Source organism: Oncorhynchus nerka, linkage group LG20 (assembly GCF_034236695.1).
Source record: "Oncorhynchus nerka isolate Pitt River linkage group LG20, Oner_Uvic_2.0, whole genome shotgun sequence".
Classification (NCBI taxonomy): Eukaryota; Metazoa; Chordata; class Actinopteri; order Salmoniformes; family Salmonidae; genus Oncorhynchus; species Oncorhynchus nerka.
In genome coordinates this window covers 14,513,461-14,536,002 of record NC_088415.1, presented here as the reverse complement: position 1 = coordinate 14,536,002, position 22,542 = coordinate 14,513,461, and the positions used below count along the sequence as shown (strand labels likewise).

Below are 22,542 nucleotides of genomic sequence, written 5' to 3'. Positions count from 1 at the left end.
GCTGCTGAGGGGAGGATGGCTCATAAGAATGGCTGGAACGGAGCAAATGGAATGGCATCAAAACCATGTGTTTGATGTATTTGATACCATTCCACCAATTCCACTCCAGCCATTATCACGAGCCCGTCCTCCCCAATTAAGGTGCCACTGACCTCCCGTGCCTCACACATCCTGCTGATTCTTTGGCTTTAGTCTTTAGGGAATGAGTAGGACAGGACCAGAAATAGCCTGGAGACGCAGCTGTGTCTGTGTACTGTAGCTCAGCACTGTTTAGGAGGTGAACTCTTCTCCACAGCACATAAAAAAAATGTGCTGCAGCACTACTCACATACACTGGGGAGGAGGGAACTACATAACAACACACAGTAAACATGGTGGAAACTCAGCCCGGTCTCATAGACTAGACGTAACATAGTACATTTAAATCCGGGACACTCAAAATAGTATGATATGTTATGTTTGGTATGGTATGGTTAAATAACACAGAAGGTTACTTAAGGCAAAAACAAAAGTAGAATGGTTATTTGGGGAGGATGGGTGGTTGTATAAAGCGCACCTGATTCTAATAATTAGCGGGTTGAGAAGATGAATCAGGTTAGTTACAACTGGGATTGGTGTGAAAATCTAGAGGAGGGTAGTTCTCCAGGAACAGGGTTGGAGAGCCCTGCTTTAACCTAACTTCTAACCCTAACCCCTATCCTAGCTAACGTTAGCCGCCTAGCTAACGTTAGCCACCTAGCTAACGTTAGTGTTAACCACGTAGCCACCATCTAAGGTCAGCGCCAACAAATTGGAATTCGTAACATATCATACGTTTTGCAATATTCGTAACAATTTGTATGATTTGTAATTCGTAACAGATCGTACGAAATGGATGATGGACATCCGTAAATGTATACATACAATGCATTCAGAGAGTCGTCTTACCCTTTGACTTATTACACATTTTGTTGTGTTACAGCTTGAATTCAAATATGGATGGAATACATTTTTTGCTCACCCATCTACACACAATACCCTATAATGACCAAGTGAAAACATGATTTTAGTCATTTTAGCAAATTTATTGAAAATGAAATACAGAAATATCTCATTTACAGAGTTATTCACACCCCTGAGTCAATACATGTTAGAATAACATTTGGCAGCGATTATAGCTGTGAGTCTTTCTGGGTAAATCTCTAAGAGCTTTCAACACCTGGATTGTGCAACATTTGCATATTATTATTTTTTAAATTCTTCAATCTCTGTCAAATTGGTTGTTGACCATTGCTCCACAACCATTTTCTGGTCTTGCCATATATTTTCAGGCCGATTCAAGTCAAAACTGTATCTAGGCCACTCCGGAACATTCAATGTCATCTTGGTAAGCAACTCCAGTGTATATTTGGCCTTATGTTTTAGATTATTGTCCTGCTAAAAGGTGAATTTTTCTCCCAGTGTCTGTTGGAAAGCAGATTGAACAAGGTTTTCCTCTAGGTTTTCTCCTGTGTTTAGTTCTATTGCATTTATTTTTATTTTTAAAAAACTTCCTAGTCCTTGCTGATGACAAGCATACCCTTAACATGATGCATCCACCACCATGCTTGAAAAGTGGTACTCAGTGATGTGTTTGCCCCAAACATAACGCTTTGTGTTCAGGACATTAAGTTCATTTCTTTGCCGCATTTTTGCAGTTTTACTTTAGTGCCTTATTGCAAACAGGATGGATGTTTTGGAATATTTGTATTCTGTACAGGCTTCTTTCTTTTCACTCGGTCATTTAGGTTAGTATTGTGGAGTAACACAATGTTGTTGATCCATCCGCAGTTTTCTGCTATCACCAATGGCCTCATGGTGAAGTCCCTGAGCAGTGTCCTTCCTCTCCGGGAGGAAAACTTCCCTGGTCTTTGTGGTTGAATATGTGTTTGAAATGCACTGCTCGACTGAGGGACCTTACAGATAATGAATTGTGTGTGTGGGGTACAGAGATGAGTTAGTCATTAAAAAATCACGTCAAACACTATAATTGCACACAGAGTGAGTCCATGCAACTTATTATGTGACTTGTTAAGCACATTTTTACTCCTGAATTTATTTAGGCTTGTCCTAACAAAGGGGTTCAATACTTATTGTCTCAATACTTTTTTTTTTCTTCTAAAAACATCATTCCACTTGGACCTTATGGTGTGTTGTGTAGGACAGTGACACAACATCTACATTTAATCCATTTTAAATTCAGGCTGGATCACAACATCTACATTTAATCCATTTTAAATTCAGGCTGGATCACAACATCTACATTTAATCCATTTTAAATTCAGGCTGGATCACAACATCTACATTTAATCCATTTTAAATTCAGGCTGGAACACAACATCTACATTTAATCCATTTTAAATTCAGGCTGGATCACAACATCTACAGTGCCTTGCGAAAGTATTCGGCCCCCTTGAACTTTGCAACCTTTTGCCACATTTCAGGCTTCATACATAAAGATATGAAACTGTATTTTTTTGTGAAGAATCAACAACAAGTGGGACACAATCATGAAGTGGAACGACATTTATTGGATATTTCAAACTTTTTTAACAAATCAAAAACTGAAAAATTGGGCGTGCAAAATTATTCAGCCCCTTTACTTTCAGTGCAGCAAACTCTCTCCAGAAGTTCAGTGAGGATCTCTGAATGATCCAATGTTGACCTAAATGACTAATGATGATAAATACAATCCACCTGTGTGTAATCAGGTCTCCGTATAAATGCACCTGCACTGTGATAGACTCAGAGGTCCGTTAAAAGCGCAGAGAGCATCAGGAAGAACAAGGAACACACCAGGCAGGTCCGAGATACTGTTGTGAAGAAGTTTAAAGCCGGATTGGGATACAAAAAGATTTCCCAAGCTTTAAACATCCCAAGGAGCACTGTGCAAGCGATAATATTGAAATGGAAGGAGTATCAGACCACTGCAAATCTACCAAGACCTGGACGTCCCTCTAAACTTACAGCTCATACAAGGAGAAGACTGATTAGAGATGCAGCCAAGAGGCCCATGATCACTCTGGATGAACTGCAGAGATCTACAGCTGAGGTGGGAGACTCTGTCCATAGGACAACAATCAGTCGTATATTGCACAAATCTGGCCTTTATGGAAGAGTGGCAAGAAGAAAGCCATTTCTTAAAGATATCCATAAAAAGTGTTGTTTAAAGTTTGCCACAAGCCACCTGGGAGACACACCAAACATGTGGAAGAAGGTGCTCTGGTCAGATAAAACCAAAATTGAACTTTTTGGCAACAATGCAAAACGTTATGTTTGGCGTAAAAGCAACACAGCTCATCACCCTGAACACACCATCCCCACTGTCAAACATGGTGGTGGCAGCATCATGGTTTGGGCCTGCTTTTCTTCAGCAGGGACAGGGAAGATGGTTAAAATTGATGGGAAGATGGATGGAGCCAAATACAGGACCATTCTGGAAGAAAACCTGATGGAGTCTGCAAAAGACCTGAGACTGGGACGGAGATTTGTCTTCCAACAAGACAATGATCCAAAACATAAAGCAAAATCTACAATGGAATGGTTCAAAAATAAACATATCCAGGTGTTAGAATGGCCAAGTCAAAGTCCAGACCTGAATCCAATCGAGAATCTGTGGAAAGAACTGAAAACTGCTGTTCACAAATGCTCTCCATCCAACCTCACTGAGCTCGAGCTGTTTTGCAAGGAGGAATGGGAAAAAATGTCAGTCTCTCGATGTGCAAAACTGATAGAGACATACCCCAAGCGACTTACAGCTGTAATCGCAGCAAAAGGTGGCGCTACAAAGTATTAACATAAGGGGGCTGAATAATTTTGCACGCCCAATTTTTCAGTTTTTGATTTGTTAAAAAAGTTTGAAATATCCAATAAATGTCGTTCCACTTCATGATTGTGTCCCACTTGTTGTTGATTCTTCACAAAAAAATACAGTTTTATATCTTTATGTTTGAAACCTGAAATGTGGCAAAAGGTCGCAAAGTTCAAGGGGGCCGAATACTTTCGCAAGGCACTGTACATTTAATCCATTTTAAATTCAGGCTGGATCACAACAAAAATGTGTAAAAAGTCAAAGGGGTGTGAATACTTTCTGCAACGTAACATATCATACAAAATGGAGGGTCCCGCATTTACATGTACTATATTGTATCTACTGGTGAGTCCAGGTTGGGAAACTAAACGTTAAAATGATTAAAGCCTGTATTGTTTACCAGTGAGTCCAGGTTGGGAAACTAAATGTTAAAATGATTAAAGCCTGTATTGTTTACCAGTGAGTCCAGGTTGGGAAACTAAACGTTAAAATGATTCAAGCCTGTATTGTTTACCAGTGAGTCCAGGTTGGGAAACTAAATGTTAAAATGATTAAAGCCTGTATTGTTTACCAGTGAGTCCAGGTTGGGAAACTAAATGTTAAAATGATTAAAGCCTGTATTGTTTACCAGTGAGTCCAGGTTGGGAAACTAAATGTTAAAATGATTCAAGCCTGTATTGTTTACCAGTGAGTCCAGGTTGGGAAACTAAATGTTAAAATGATTCAAGCCTGTATTGTTTACCAGTGAGTCCAGGTTGGGAAACTAAATGTTAAAATGATTAAAGCCTGTATTGTTTACCAGTGAGTCCAGGTTGGGAAACTAAATGTTAAAATGATTAAAGCCTGTATTGTTTACCAGTGAGTCCAGGTTGGGAAACTAAACGTTAAAATGATTAAAGCCTGTATTGTTTACCAGTGAGTCCAGGTTGGGAAACTAAACGTTAAAATGATTAAAGCCTGTATTGTTTACCAGTGAGTCCAGGTTGGGAAACTAAATGTTAAAATGATTCAAGCCTGTATTGTTTACCAGTGAGTCCAGGTTGGGAAACTAAACGTTAAAATGATTAAAGCCTGTATTGTTTACCAGTGAGTCCAGGTTGGGAAACTAAATGTTAAAATGATTAAAGCCTGTATTGTTTACCAGTGAGTCCAGGTTGGGAAACTAAATGTTAAAATGATTCAAGCCTGTATTGTTTACCAGTGAGTCCAGGTTGGGAAACTAAATGTTAAAATGATTCAAGCCTGTATTGTTTACCAGTGAGTCCAGGTTGGGAAACTAAACGTTAAAATGATTAAAGCCTGTATTGTTTACCAGTGAGTCCAGGTTGGGAAACTAAATGTTAAAATGATTAAAGCCTGTATTGTTTACCAGTGAGTCCAGGTTGGGAAACTAAATGTTAAAATGATTCAAGCCTGTATTGTTTACCAGTGAGTCCAGGTTGGGAAACTAAATGTTAAAATGATTCAAGCCTGTATTGTTTACCAGTGAGTCCAGGTTGGGAAACTAAACGTTAAAATGATTAAAGCCTGTATTGTTTACCAGTGAGTCCAGGTTGGGAAACTAAATGTTAAAATGATTAAAGCCTGTATTGTTTACCAGTGAGTCCAGGTTGGGAAACTAAATGTTAAAATGATTAAAGCCTGTATTGTTTACCAGTGAGTCCAGGTTGGGAAACTAAATGTTAAAATGATTCAAGCCTGTATTGTTTACCAGTGAGTCCAGGTTGGGAAACTAAATGTTAAAATGATTAAAGCCTGTATTGTTTACCAGTGAGTCCAGGTTGGGAAACTAAACGTTAAAATGATTCAAGCCTGTATTGTTTTCAGCAATTAAAAAAATAAAAAGTAAAGGTAGATTTTAGGTGGTGTGATGTTTATGCATTTTAACAAGCCAAGCAAAGGGGTTTGTCAGGGATTGCAGTGCGCTGTCCTGTCAGCCCTGACTGATGCAACCCAGTGAAAGTTTACAGTATGCGTACGTAACAGTGTTGCTTCTGTCCCTCTCCTTGCCCCAAGCTGGGTTTGAACCAGGGACGCTATGAACACATCAACAATGGTCACCCGCAAATCATAATTACCTATCGCTCCACAAAAGCCTTGGCCCTTGCAGGGCAAGGGAAACAGCTACTTCAAGGTCTCAGAGCGAGTGACGGCAACGATTGAAACGCTACTAGGCCGATGCTAACTACCTAGCCATTTCACACCTGTTACACGTATCTGTAGGAAAGAGCTTTCCCCATTTTCTCTGACTGACATCACACTGCAATCTAGTAAATAGTGAGTTTTAGAGGCCTACTGCCCCTCTATATCTAGCCTGAGGTATACTACAGACCGAACACGCATCCTTATACTTAATTTTGACGCACTAATTTATTTATGTAGTTGACATAAATTAATAAACATTGTAATCAACATTAATCAACTTTTGAGCCAAACACCCAGCCGTCTGGCCCTCTAGGCTGTTGCTCCTGCTCCCTCTGCCCATAGCTATAGCCAGTAGCATCAGCCCAAACAGAGCCCAGAGATATAGCCAGCAGCAGCAGCCCAGACAGAGCCCAGAGATATAGCCAGCAGCAGCAGGCCAGAGCTATAAGCAGTAGCAGAAGCCCAGAGATATAGCCAGTAGCAGCCCAGAACCCAGAGATATAGCTATTAGCAGCCCAGCACCCAGAGATATAGCTAGTAGCAGCCCAGAACCCAGACATATAGCCAGTAGCAGCCCAGAACCCAGAGATATAGCCAGTAGCAGCCCAGAACCCAGAGATATAGCCAGTAGCAGCCCAAAACCCAGAGATATAGCTAGTAGCAGCCCAGAACCCAGACATATAGCCAGTAGCAGCCCAGAACCCAGAGATATAGCCAGTAGCAGCTCAGAACCCAGAGATATCGCCAGTAGCAGCCCAGAACCCAGAGATATAGCCAGTAGCAGCCCAGAACCCAGAGATATAGCTAGTAGCAGCCCAGAACCCAGAGATATAGCCAGTAGCAGCTCAGAACCCAGAGATATCGCCAGTAGCAGGCCAGAATCCAGAGATATCGCCAGTAGCAGCCAAGAACCCAGAGATATCGCCAGTAGCAGCCCAGAACCCAGAGATATAGTCAGTAGCAGCCCAGAACCCAGAGATATCGCCAGTAGCAGCCCAGAACCCAAAGATATAGTCAGTAGCAGCCCAGAACCCAGAGATATAGTCAGTAGCAGAAACCCACTCAGACAATCTGACTCAGAGAAGAGGGCGTCGTGCCCCACAAACACAGAACAAACCACTCCCACATTTACACTCACACTCTCTCCCTCTCCCTCTTTCACACACACACACTGAGCGTTCATTATACTGAAATGAAAACCTAGTAAAACTCTACCTGTGTGTCTTTTTGTCTCCTCTTTCACCTTTGACCTGAAGCAACTTCCTTACAAGATGAACCTTTCAGACCAGGTACAGAGACAGCAAACAGACACACACACCTAGAAACCCTTATATCTGTTGGCAAACAACACTGTGGAGCATTTTCACTCACAGTGTGTGTGTGTGTGTGTGTGTGTGTGTGTGTGTGTGTGTGTGTGTGTGTGTGTGTGTGTGTGTGTGTGTGTGTGTGTGTGTGTGTGTGTGTGTGTGTGTGTGTGTGTGTGTGTGTGTGTGTGTGTTGCAGAGTTCCATTGAGGAGGAGCAGCACCTGAGCAAGAACCAGTCCCTATTAGAGAGCCAACACCACCACCTGCTGCATTGTCTGGAGAAAACCACAGTGAGTACACACACACACACACACACACAAAAGGTGACAAGCACATCAAACAAGAAAAAAGTCCATGTTAAATATATTTGTTTTTTTATCAAATGTAAAATAATATTAAAATCAAACCCCCAAAGGACATGAATTTGAGTTAAATTATGTGTTTTTCAGATGTTCCTCCTCTTCTCTTTCATCCTCTCTCTCCTCTCTCTCTCTCCCCTCTCTCTTCCCCTCTCTCTTCCCCCTCTCTCTTCCCCCCCTCTCTCCCCCACTCCACCCCTCTCTTCCCCCTCTCTCCCCCTTCCTTCTCTCTTCCCCCTCTCTTCCCCTCTCTCTTCCCCACTCTCTTCCCCCTCTCTTCCCACTCTCTTCCCCTCTCTCTTCCCCCTCTTTCCCCCTCTCTTCCCCACTCTCTTCCCCTCTCTCTTCCCCCCTCTCTCCCCCTCCCCTCTCTCTTCCCCTCTCTCTTCCCCCTCTCTCCCCCTCCCTCTCTCTCTTCCCCTCTCTCTTCCCCCATCTCTTCCCCCTCTCTTCCCCACTCTCTTCCTCTCTCTCTTCCTCTCTGTAGAATCATGAGTTTGCAGATGAGCTGTGTTATGAGCAGAGCTACCTGGAGGGGGCACTCCAGAGCTATCCGTCTCAAAGCCCCTCCCTCTCCAGCCAAGAAGGCATGACGGGCACCTGCTGTACCCGCCACACCAAGAGGAACCACGCTCCTTTACCCAACTCCAGTATTCCCACGTGCGCTCTCTCACACACACACCCTCATCATAACCTGCAGGAGCTCAGCACTATCCACATCCAGCCCCTCAACACCAGGTGAGCTTTAAGCACTGACCAGAAGTCAGGTTTAACACAAAATATGGTAATATTATCAGGGCTATGCTATTACTACTGACCCAGAGTCAGTCCGACGGTTAAAACAAACCCATACTGTGAGCTTATGCTATGGAAAAAAATAATTAATTGGTTGACACCCAAGTCCATTACTAAAGACAATGATATCTAGAATGCCAAATGGCTGTTAATGTCTCTCTGATATTTTGCTTTTCTCCAGTGATGCTGGTATGTCAGGTGCTAACAACTAACGTATCCCTGTATATTACATTGAGTCTTTCATGGGCTCAGCAGCAATATACCTTCCTCTGTCATTTTACTTTATTTGATTCATTCTGTCATAATATGTTCCTCTTTTCCAAATCACTATGAATTAACAGACTTATTTCGAAAAACGTTTCCATATCAAACATCCTATTAAGGTGTGAGACATTCATTAGAACTGTTAAGGCTCCATGGGTTGACGAGGAATTGAACAACTGTATGGTTGAAAGAGATGAGGCAAAAGGAGTGGCTAATAAGTCTGGCTGCACATCTGACTGGCTGACTTACTGCAAATTGAGAAATGATGTGACTAAACTCAACAAGAAGAAGAAACGGTATCATGAAGCCAAGATCAATGATATAAAGAATGATGGAAATTCAACTCCATCTTTCATTGAATCAGATCAGCTTATTCATCACAAAACCAATTGATGTTGCACATTATTATAATGATTACTTAATTGGCACAGTGGGCAAACTTAAGCAGGAAATGCCAACAACAAACAGTGAGCCATCGTATTCATGAATACAAAAACAAACTGAATGAAAAGCATTGTAAGTTTGAATTCTGTAAAGTTAGCGTGGGACAGGTAGGAAAATGATTGTTATCGATCAATAATGACAAACCTCCTGGCATTGACAATTTAGATGGAAGGCTACTGAGGATGGTAGCTGACTCTATGGCCACTCCTATATGTCATATCTTTAATCTGAGTCTAGAGGAAGGTTTGTCCTCAGGCCTGGAGGAAAGCCAAAGTCATTCCGCTACCCAAGAGTGATAAAGCGGCCTTTACTGGTTCTAACAGCAGACCAATCAGCTTGCTGCCAGCTCTTAGCAAACTTTTGGGAAAAAAATGTATTGACCAAATTAAATTATATTTCTCTGTAAACAAATTGACAACAGACTTTCAGCATGCTTATAGAGAAGGGCACTCAACATGTACTGCACTGACGCAAATGACTGATGATTGGTTGAAATGAATTACCCACCCAAGATTGTGGGTGATGTACTGTTAGATTTCAGTGCAGACTTTGATATTATTGACCATGACCATGACCATGTGTAATGCCTTTTCAACTTCTGCCATATTGTGGATTCAGAGCCATCTATCTAATATAATTCAAAGGGTTTTATTTAATGGAAGCTTCTCTAATGTCAAACATGTAGAGTGTGGTGTACCTAGGGCAGTTCTAGTTCATTACTGGCCACCCATTCCAAAACTGACTGCAACTCCCTGTTAAGGGTTTCAGTGACTTCCTTATCTGTGGTTGCTGAGATGTATATGGTTGAATCATCAGCATACATGGACACACAGGCTTTGTTTAATGCCAGTGGCAGGTCATTGGTAAATATATAAAAAAGTAGAGGACTGGTCTTGAATATCTCTAAAACTAAGAGCATTGTATTTGGTACAAATCATTCCCTAAACTCTAGACCTCAGCTGAATCTGGGTGCAGTTGTTGAGGAGACTCTGGGTGCACAAGTTGAGGAGACTCAATTACTTGGTGTTACCTTAGATTGTAAACTTTCATGGTCAAAACATATAGATTCAATAGTTGTAAAGATGGGGAGAGGTCTGTCCGCAAAACCGAAATGTTCTGGGTTTTTTGACACCACACTCCACAAAACAAGTCCTGCAGGCCCTAGTTTTGTCTTATCTTGATTATTGTCCAGCCATCTGGTCAAGTGCTGCTAAGAAAGACCTAGTACAGCTGCAGCTGGCCCAGAACAGAGTGGCACGTCTTGCTCTTCACTGTAATCAGAGGGCTGATATAAATACTATGCTGCCAGTCTCTCTTTGTTAAGAGTTGAGGAGAGACTGACTGTATCACTTCTTATTCTTATAAGAAATATTAATGTGTTGAAAATTCCAAGTTGTTTGCATAGTAAACTTACTCACAGCTGTGACACACACACTTACCCCACCAGCCATGCCACCAGGGGAATTTTCATAGTCCCCAAATCCAGAACAAATTCAACAAAGTGTACAGTATTATATAGATCCTTATTGCATGGAACTCACTTCCATCTCATATTGCTCAAATGAACAGCAAACCTGGTTTAAAAAACAGATAAAGCAACACCTCACAACGCCTCTCCCCTATTTGACCGAGATATTTTGTGTTCTTGTCTATTAATGTTCTGTATTATGTCATGTTTCATGTGGGCCCCAGGAAGAGTAGCTGCTGCTTTTGCAACAGCTATTGGGGATCCTAATAAAATACCTAAAATACCCAAACATTGTGACGGGAAATAACTAGCAGGTGTACTATGCTCAAGGAGCTAGAATTTGTCAGTGCACAATTCAGCTGTGGGAACATGGTGTCTCAATACCAGACAACAGAAAGAGCTGGCCGTTACTATACAAGAGAATGTTCGTGAGGAGATTACCTCTGCCCTCAACTTACAATTAAAACCGGTAAATTAATCATTGGCAGTGATTACTGCTGAAGTGGATACCTATTCAACCAAAGTGGAAAGTCTGTAGAGGATAGCCAATGAGACAGACTTGGAAACAGCACAAACTCGGTTGGAAAGGATAATTAAACTCCTAAAAGAGAAGATGGAATTCAATGTGTGGGTCAAAGGACTTGAAATTGAAGCGGGCATCTCTACTTCCTTCATCTTCTCTATGAACTGTCCAGGCAGGAGAGGCTGGGTCCCATGCCACCGATTAACATTGTGCATCGCACAGGTCCTCTCAGGAATGGATCTGGTCTATGATTGTACTGATCCACAGCTTTGAAGTCAAGCTGTGAATTGTTCGCCTTGCAGCGGAATCCAGGGGTCTGACCTATGTGGGGAAGTGGATCAGCATCTACTCAGACCTGAGTAAACCTAAGATGCGGCTTCATCCACCCGACAAAACATATCTTGACCTTCCAGAATTCAACACACACATGTTCTACTGCCAGGGAGGCTAAAGACTTCTTCGATAAGCACATCAAGTCCAACACACAAGGTGACGAGCTGACAGATCTAGGTGCTGCCATAGGACAATGATGAGGAAACCCTCGCAATTGGGTAAAAGGAACACTATTATTATTATTATTATTTCTGAGCATTGGACTTTGTCATTATTATTAAATTGCCGATGTTCCAGGACATTTAGACATTGATGACTCCACACCAATTAATGAACAATGGATAATATATTGAAGTGCCATACAGACTGGGGTTTCTTCCTTGTGGGTCTACAGCACATTGCATCCCTATGGATTAAACTGTTGACGATAGATTAACAGTCCCTCCTAAGGGGCTTCCAAACAATTCCTTTTTGCTTGTTTTGTTTTATTTCTTCCTATGTTTAAACTAATTTAGACCATTTAATAGTCATAAAAAATATGAGGATATTTGAGTTTTTCTTAAAACAAAGAAAATACCCCCCAACAACAACAAAAAATGGGTGGGGTTGACCAATGGGTGGGTATGACCAATGGGTGGGGAATGACCAATGGGTGGGGATGACCAATGGGTGGGGAATGACCAATGGGTGGGGATGACCAATGGGTGGGGATGACCAATGGGTGGGGATGACCAATGGGTGGGGAATTACCAATGGGTGGGGATGACCAATGGGTGGGGATGACCAATGGGTGGGGAATTACCAATGGGTGGGGATGACCAATGGGTGGGGAATTACCAATGGGTGGGGATGACCAATGGGTGGGGATGACCAATGGGTGGGGAATTACCAATGGGTGGGGATGACCAATGGGTGGGGATGACCAATGTGTGGGGAATTACCAATGGGTGGGAAATTACCAATGGGTGGGGAATTACCAATGGGTGGGGTTGACCAATGGGTGGGGATGACCAATGGGTGGGGAATGACCAATGGGTGGGGATGACCAATGGGTGGGGAATTACCAATGGGTGGGGATGACCAATGGGTGGGGATGACCAATGGGTGGGGAATTACCAATGGGTGGGGATGACCAATGGGTGGGGATGACCAATGGGTGGGGATGAACAATGGGTGGGGAATTACCAATGGGTGGGAAATTACCAATGGGTGGGGAATTACCAATGGGTGGGGATGACCAATGGGTGGGGAATTACCAATGGGTGGGGAATGACCAATGGATGGGGATGACCAATGGGTGGGGAATGACCAATGGGTGGGGAATGAGCAATGGGTGGGGATGACCAATGGGTGGGGATGACCAATGGGTGGGGAATGACCAATGGGTGGGGATGACCAATGGGTGGGGAATTACCAATGGGTGGGGAATGACCAATGGGTGGGGATGACCAATGGGTGGGGAATGACCAATGGGTGGGGATGACCAATGGGTGGGGAATGACCAATGGGTGGGGATGACCAATGGGTGGGGATGACCAATGGGTGGGGAATTACCAATGGGTGGGGATGACCAATGGGTGGGGATGACCAATGGGTGGGGATGACCAATGGGTGGGGATGACCAATGGGTGGGGAATTACCAATGGGTGGGGAATGACCAATGGGTGGGGATGACCAATGGGTGGGGAATGACCAATGCGTGGGGAATGAGCAATGGGTGGGGATGACCAATGGGTGGGGATGACCAATGGGTGGGGAATGACCAATGGGTGGGGATGACCAATGGGTGGGGAATTACCAATGGGTGGGGAATGACCAATGGGTGGGGATGACCAATGGGTGGGGAATGACCAATGGGTGGGGAATGACCAATGGGTGGGGAATGACCAATGGGTGGGGATGACCAATGGGTGGGGAATTACCAATGGGTGGGGATGACCAATGGGTGGGGAATGACCAATGGGTGGGGAATGATCAATGGGTGGGGATGACCAATGGATGGGGATGACCAATGGGTGGGGAATTACCAATGGGTGGGGAATGACCAATGGATGGGGATGACCAATGGGTGGGGAATGACCAATGGGTGGGGAATGAGCAATGGGTGGGGATGACCAATGGGTGGGGATGACCAATGGGTGGGGAATGACCAATGGGTGGGGATGACCAATGGGTGGGGAATTACCAATGGGTGGGGAATGACCAATGGGTGGGGATGACCAATGGGTGGGGAATGACCAATGGGTGGGGATGACCAATGGGTGGGGAATGACCAATGGGTGGGGATGACCAATGGGTGGGGATGACCAATGGGTGGGGAATTACCAATGGGTGGGGATGACCAATGGGTGGGGATGACCAATGGGTGGGGAATTACCAATGGGTGGGGATGACCAATGGGTGGGGATGACCAATGGGTGGGGAATTACCAATGGGTGGGGATGACCAATGGGTGGGGATGACCAATGGGTGGGGATGACCAATGGGTGGGGAATTACCAATGGGTGGGGATGACCAATGGGTGGGGATGACCAATGGGTGGGGAATTACCAATGGGTGGGGAATGACCAATGGGTGGGGATGACCAATGGGTGGGGAATGACCAATGGGTGGGGAATGAGCAATGGGTGGGGATGACCAATGGGTGGGGATGACCAATGGGTGGGGAATGACCAATGGGTGGGGATGACCAATGGGTGGGGAATTACCAATGGGTGGGGAATGACCAATGGGTGGGGATGACCAATGGGTGGGGAATGACCAATGGGTGGGGAATGACCAATGGGTGGGGATGACCAATGGGTGGGGATGACCAATGGGTGGGGATGACCAATGGGTGGGGATGACCAATGGGTGGGGAATGACCAATGGGTGGGGATGACCAATGGGTGGGAATGACCAATGGGTGGGGATGACCAATGGGTGGGGAATGACCAATGGGTGGGGATGACCAATGGGTGGGGATGACCAATGGGGGGGTTTCCCTGTAGGTCCAGCTTTTAGTTTTATATCCATGGGCTTATTAACACCGAAGATAATAATTACATCATTAATATTATTTTATTTTTTACAATGACAACACTAGCTATTGACTGTTGGAATGTGAAAGGCCTAAACTCACCAATTGAACATTGTCTTGATATCCTAACACTAAACCATGTTGATATAGCAATGCTCCTAGAAACGCACCTGCTCCAAAAAGACTCACGTAGAACAGAAAACAATTCGTACAAACTGGCTGTTATTTCATCAGCCCCAAACATAACTAAAGGTAATAATGATACATAAGAAACTCTAAATTACCATCTTGGGTAAAGGCGAAGACTAAGAAGGCAGAATCACTTTCCTTAAATGTATCCATAATGAAAATAAAATTGCCTTTATTCATGTGTATGCTCCAAATTCATATGATTCATTTTCAAGTGTTTTAATTCTTTGAACAGCATCTTGTTAGAGTTAACTGAATTCCATCTGGTTATTGTACAGACATAAATGCCATTCTGAACATGCAGGACATATCTAATAAGACCAACTACAATCCATAGGCAACCAAGGCTCTCCAAAATATACTCTCTGATTACAACCTCATTGATGCCTGACTAGCTCATAACCCTAAAGTAAAAAAGTACACTTGCTATTCAAACAGTCACAAAACATTCTCCCGAATTGATTTCATACTATTATGTACTCCTCTATTTTCTTTAATCTAGAAAATAGAAATTCAACATATGAGCATATCTGATCATCATGCCTATGACTGCCTGATACAACTTTCAGAATCTCCTAAAAGAGCCACAAGATGGCGCTTTAAAGAAGATAGCAGAATTAGAAAAGTTGTTAATGACATTAGTGTTCTCAACAAACACTTTTTTAAGACCAGGTAGCTACTCTTTTCAAAGTCAAAACAAACTATTGATAAGACAGAGAGCAATATTTGGCCATCCATCGAGTTAGACTCAACGAAATTAGACCAACATCTCTCAATTCTACAGATCATGAGATCTCATTATACGGCGATGATATCTTACTTTAGCTAGGCAATGTCCTCAATCCCTCCCAAAACATCAGAACATCATAGATCAGTCCAGCTCTATCTCAAGTTATAACATCAGTCTCACCAAATCTGACCTACTGCATCTCTACTTATGGAAACCCAATCATGTCCCATTTTGTTTCCTTCCTTAGATTAAACCATTGCCAGAAACTTTAAAGGGAAATTCCATTTTTGTCATCTCCAGGCATGTTCCTAGGGCTCAGGTTCTCAGAAAGAAAGAAAGAAAGAAAGAAAGAAAGAAAGAAAGAAAGAAAGAAAGAAAGAAAGAAAGAAAGAAAGAAAGAAAGAAAGAAAGAAAGAAAGAAAGAAAGAAAGAAAGAAAGAAAGAAAGGAGAGAGCATACTTAAATTCACACAGGACACCGGAAAAGACAGGAGAAATACTCCAGATATAACAGACTGACCCTAGCCCAGGACACAAACTATTGCAACATAATTACTAGACGCTGAGACAGGAGGGGTCGGGAGACACTGTGGCCCCGTCCGTCGATACCCCCGGACAGGGCCAACCAGGCAGGATATAGACATGGCCGAGTATAGCTCACGAACATGTCCCCCACGGCACGAACCCGAGGTGGGGGCGCCAACCCGGACAGGAAGATCACGTCAGTGACTCAACCCACTCAAGTGACGCACCCCTCCTAGGGATGGCATGGAAGAGCACCAGTAAGCCAGTGCTAGGGTTAGAGGCAGAGAATCCCAGTGGAGAGAGGGGAACCGACCATGCAGAGACAACAAGGGCGGTTCGACGCTCCAGTGCCTTTCCGTTCACCTTCAAACCCCTGGGCCAGACTACACTCAATCATTAGTCTTCAATAAAGACTTAAAGGTCGAGACCGAGTCTGCATCTCTCACATGGATAGGCAGACCTTTCCATAAAAAATTGAGCTCTATAGGAGAAAGCCCTGCCTCTAGCTGTTTGCTTAGAAATTCAATGGACAATAAGGAGGCCTGTGTCTTGTGACCGTAGCGTACGTGAAGGTATGTACGGCAGGACCAAATCGGAAAGTTAGGTAGGAGCAAACCCATGTAATGCTTTGTAGGTTAGCAGTAAAATCTTGAAATCAGCCCTAGCTTTAACAGGAGGCCAGTGTAGGGAGGCTAGCACTGGAGTAAAATGATCACATTTTTGGTTCTAGCAGCCGTGTTTAGCGTCAACTGAAGTTTATTTAGTGCTTTATCCGGGTAGCCGGAAAGTAGAGCATTGCAGTAGTCTAATCTAGAAGGGACAAAAGCATGGATACATTTTTCTGCATAATTTTCGGACAGAGAATGTCTGATTTTTGCAATGTTACGTAGATGGAAAAAAGTTGTACTTGAAACAGTCTTGATATGTTCGTCAAAAGAGAGATCAATGTCCAGAGTAACGCCAAGGTCCTTCACAGTTTTATTTGAGACGACTGTACAATCATCAAGATTAATTGTCAGATCCAGATCTCTTTGTTTCTTGGGGCCTAGAACTAGCATCTCTGTTTTGTCCGAGTTTAAAAGTAGAAAGTTTGCAGCCATCCACTTCCTTATGTCTGAAACATAGGCTTCCAGGGAGGGCAATTTTGGGGCTTCATCATGTTGCATTGAAATGTACAGCTGTGTATCGTCAAGTTAACATTATGTTTCCGAATGACATCACCAAGGGGTCAAATACATACTGAAAACATTAGTGGTCCTAAAACGGAACCTTGAGGAACACTGACATTTACAATTGATTTGTCAGAGGACAAACCATCCACAGAGACAAACTGATATCTTTCCGATAGATAAGATCTAAACCAGGCCAGGAATTGTCCATATAGACCAATTTGTAGACCAAATCTCGCCAAAAGATTGTGTGATCGATGGTATCAAAAGCATCGCTAAGGTCTAGGAACACGAGGACAGATGCAGAGCCTTTGTCTGACCCCATTAAAAGGTTATTTACCACCTTCACGAGTGCAGTCTCAGTGTTATGATGGGGTCTAAAACCAGACTGAAGCGTTTCATATACATTTTGTCTTCAGGAAGGCAGTGAGTTGCTGCGCAACAGCTTTTTCAAAAAATGTTGCGAGGAATGGAAGATTCCATATAGGCTGATAGTTTCTTATATTTTCTGGGTCAAGGTTTGGCTTTTTCAAGAGAAGTTTTATTACTGCCACTTTTAGTGAGTTTGGTACACATCCGGTGGACAGGGAGACGTTTATTATGTTCAACAAAGGAGGGCCAAGCACAGGAAGCAGCTCTTTCAGTTGTTTAGTTGGAATAGGGTCCAGTATGCAGCTTGAAGGTTTAGAGGCCATGATTATTTACATCAATGTGTTAAGAGATATAGTATTAAAAAACTTGAGTGTCTCTCGATCCTAGGTCCTGGCAGAGTTGTGCAGACTCAGGACAATGTAATTTGTTAATTCTAATGATCATGATCTTTTCGTTAATAAAAGAAGTTCATGAATTTATCACTGCTGAAGTGAAAGCCATCCTCTCTCTGAGAATGCTGCTTTTTAGTTAGCTTTGCGACTGTATCAAATATACATTTTGGTCTTCACTGATATATCCCTTAAACAATTTAAACTAAATTAAACAAACTTTCAAAACAATGTAACTGGGAATCAAAATTGCGTGCCCATAACTCCAATATTTCACAATAGCGCCTTGCAATGTGGAGGGCGGCTTTTTGCATCACCCCAATGGTCAAAATGTGGAACTCGTAGCCGTGCCGATATCATGGACAGTAATGGTTTGAGAGCATTCCAAGATATGAAAGACACATTACCAGGCAAATATATATATATATATATATATATATATATATATATATATATATATATATATATATAATCAAATTATATTAATATTTACCACTTCCCCAACTATTTACAACTTCCCTTGCGAAACCCAACTACCAAACATTCCAATGATGGGATTTTAGGGATGCACCGATATGACATTTTTGGCCGATACCGATATCTGATATTTTCTTTGCCAAAAAACAAACCAATACCAATATTTTAGCTGCCTTTTAAACATTCTAGTACAGTTAAATAGTTAACACACACGCACATGGACGCAGCAGTCTAAGACACTGCATCTCAGTGCAAGAGGCATCACTATAGTCCCTGGTTCGAATCCAGGCTGTATCACATCTGGCCGTGATTGGGAGTCCCACAAGGCGAAGCACAATTGGCCCAGCGTTGCCCGGATTTAGCTGGGGTAGGCCGTCATTGTAAATAAGAATTTGTTCTTAAAACTTCTTAAGCGCACCCGACACGCAGGCGTCCCATCTAGCCATCTGGAAATGCAAATGTGCTACGCTAAATGCTAATAGCACTCATTAAAACTCAAACGTTCATTAAAACACACATGCAGGGTACTGAATTAAAGCTACTGTCACGAACCGGCTCAAAGCCCGTAACAAAGGGAGACAACGTGGAGATAAGGAGTAGCAAAATATATATTTATTAACTAAAGCAACTAAGTATAATATAGAATGGTGTGTGTAATCAGTAATCAGTAGTGTAAGTGAGTGTTTTGCATGCATGAATGTGATAATGCAGGGTGTTGAAAGGTGCCAAAGCAAACAAACAAAAGGCCACCAAGAACCACAACACAATCTACATAAGGTGTCTGCATGGAGAGAGTCTCCTCCATGAATGTGGAAGAGGTCTATTTATCCTGGGAGACACCTGGCCCAGGTGTTTCCCATGTAGCTGACGACCCTCTCAACTCCGCCCACCGGCATCCTAATAAGGAAACAAGAACAAAGACAGAATACGGCAGACAGAGTGGGAGGGTCGTCACACTACACTCGTTGTGAATCCAGCCAACAAGTCAGATTTTTAAAATGCTTTTCGGCGAAAGCATGAGAAGCTATTATCTGATAGCATGCAACACCCCAAAAGACCCGAAGGGGACGTAAACAAAATAATTAGCATATAACGTAGGTAGATGACGTGCATACCTATATAACGTAGGTAGATGACGTGCATACATACCTATATAACGTAGGTAGATGACGTGCATACATACCTATATAACGTAGGTAGATGACGTGCATACATACCTATATAACGTAGGTAGATGACGTACATACATACCTATATAACGTAGGTAGATGACGTACATACCTATATAACGTAGGTAGATGATGTACATACCTATATAACGTAGGTAGATGACGTACATACATACCTATATAACGTAGGTAGATGACGTACATACCTATATAACGTAGATAGATGACGTACATACCTATATAACGTAGGTAGATGACGTGCATACATACCTATATAACGTAGGTAGATGACGTGCATACATACCTATATAACGTAGGTAGATGACGTGCATACATACCTATATAACGTAGGTAGATGACGTACATACATACCTATATAACGTAGGTAGATGACGTACATACCTATATAACGTAGGTAGATGATGTACATACCTATATAACGTAGGTAGATGACGTACATACATACCTATATAACGTAGGTAGATGACGTACATACCTATATAACGTAGGTAGATGACGTACATACCTATATAACGTAGGTAGATGACGTGCATACATACCTATATAACGTAGGTAGATGACGTACATACCTATATAACGTAGGTAGATGATGTACATGCCTATATAACGTAGGTAGATGATGTACATACCTATATAACGTAGGTAGATGACGTGCATACATACCTATATAACGTAGGTAGATGACGTACATACCTATATAACGTAGGTAGATGATGTACATACCTATATAACGTAGGTAGATGATGTACATACCTATATAACGTAGGTAGATGACGTGCATACATACCTATATAACGTAGGTAGATGACGTGCATACATACCTATATAACGTAGGTAGATGACGTACATACCTATATAATGTAGGTAGATGATGTACATACCTATATAACGTAGGTAGATGATGTACATACCTATATAACGTAGGTAGATGACGTGCATACATACCTATATAACGTAGGTAGATGACGTACATACCTATATAACGTAGGTAGATGACGTGCATACCTACCTATATAACGTAGGTAGATGACGTACATACCTATATAATGTAGGTAGATGACGTACATACCTATATAACGTAGGTAGATGATGTACATACCTATATAACGTAGGTAGATGATGTACATACCTATATAACGTAGGTAGATGACGTGCATACATACCTATATAACGTAGGTAGATGACGTACATACCTATATAACGTAGGTAGATGATGTACATACCTATATAACGTAGGTAGATGACGTGCATACATACCTATATAACGTAGGTAGATGACGTGCATACATACCTATATAACGTAGGTAGATGACGTACATACCTATATAACGTAGGTAGATGATGTACACACCTATATAACGTAGGTAGATGACGTGCATACATACCTATATAACGTAGGTAGATGACGTGCATACATACCTATATAACGTAGGTAGATGACGTACATACCTATATAACGTAGGTTGATGATGTACATACCTATATAACGTAGGTAGATGATGTACATACCTATATAACGTAGGTAGATGACGTGCATACATACCTATATAACGTAGGTAGATGACGTACATACCTATATAACGTAGGTAGATGACGTGCATACCTACCTATATAACGTAGGTAGATGACGTACATACCTATATAACGTAGGTAGATGACGTACATACCTATATAACGTAGGTAGATGATGTACATACCTATATAACGTAGGTAGATGATGTACATACCTATATAACGTAGGTAGATGACGTGCATACATACCTATATAACGTAGGTAGATGACGTACATACCTATATAACGTAGGTAGATGATGTACATACCTATATAACGTAGGTAGATGATGTACATACCTATATAACGTAGGTAGATGACGTGCATACATACCTATATAACGTAGGTAGGTGACGTACATACCTATATAACGTAGGTAGGTGACGTACATACCTATATAACGTAGGTAGATGATGTGCATACCTATATAACGTAGGTAGATGATGTACATACCTATATAACGTAGGTAGATGACGTGCATACCTTTATAACGTAGGTAGATGATGTAATGACGCCACGAAAAATACAGCTCTACACAACAAAAGCTGAAAAATACTAGGCGCACACTTCCAACAACTAAACAAGTTCAAGTTGAGCATTCATTTAAAAGAGTAAGTAACTCAAAGCCGAAATCCATTAACGCCAAGATAATTTAATTCATTATGCTGCTTGCTATGGGTGCCACGACTGACATTTGGACCAGCGATGTCAGCCCCATGAGCATGCTGAGTCTGACAGAACAGTGGGTCGACGAGGATTTCGTACTGAGGAAAGCCGTATTGCCCAAGAATGTGCTGGTTCTCATACCGCTGCTGTCATTTCAATGGCATTTGAGAACATGTCTGAAACTTGGAAACATGAACACACTCCTAGTGCCATTCGAACAACTGACTATGAACTGACTAAGAAATAAGCTAACTGCATCTGCCGGAGACATGACATCTGTCAGGGCATTGAAACGCCTGCTCAACAAAACTGCCCACAGACCACGGGGTTAAAACTTACAAAAGTATTCGTGGCTGTGAACAAGCGATTTGGTGGTATTCTCTCTGAGCCTCTTTACCATGTCACCACCGTGCTCGAATATCCCATTCCCCCAAACTCCCATCCCATTCCCCCAACCTCCCATTCCATTCCCCCAACCCCACCCAGCCAACATGTCTCCATCCAGTGGGCACGCAATCACCAACACTGGACAATTGAGTGGAGTTTGGGGGTGGAGGCCCACATTTATTTATTTTCTATTCCTGTTTATACTGAATTTATTGTTTATTATGAAACTGTGTATTTCTTCTGAGTTTTTTCTTTTGAGTGGCAGCCTACAGGAACAGGATTTATAACTGGATAACTTGAAATGGATAATGTACCTGTAACCTCCCCTCAACAAAAAATAACAAAACAAATTGGTCTCATAAAAATATGTTTCTCATCCCCTCCTCTCTCTCTCTCCACTCCCTGCCTCTCT

At 42.4% G+C, this 22,542-nt stretch overlaps 1 protein-coding gene across 1 annotated transcript in view; it reads left to right on the top strand.

Annotated features, from left to right (window-relative positions):
• kcnd3 (potassium voltage-gated channel, Shal-related subfamily, member 3) overlaps nucleotides 1-22,542 on the top strand; it is a 334,077-nt gene that overhangs the window by 306,433 nt on the left and 5,102 nt on the right. The window contains exons 5-7 of the mRNA XM_065005257.1: nucleotides 7,231-7,263; nucleotides 7,478-7,570; nucleotides 8,127-8,377. Of these exons, the coding sequence (XP_064861329.1) occupies nucleotides 7,231-7,263; nucleotides 7,478-7,570; nucleotides 8,127-8,377 (377 nt within the window). The remainder of the gene's footprint in view (nucleotides 1-7,230; nucleotides 7,264-7,477; nucleotides 7,571-8,126; nucleotides 8,378-22,542) is intronic.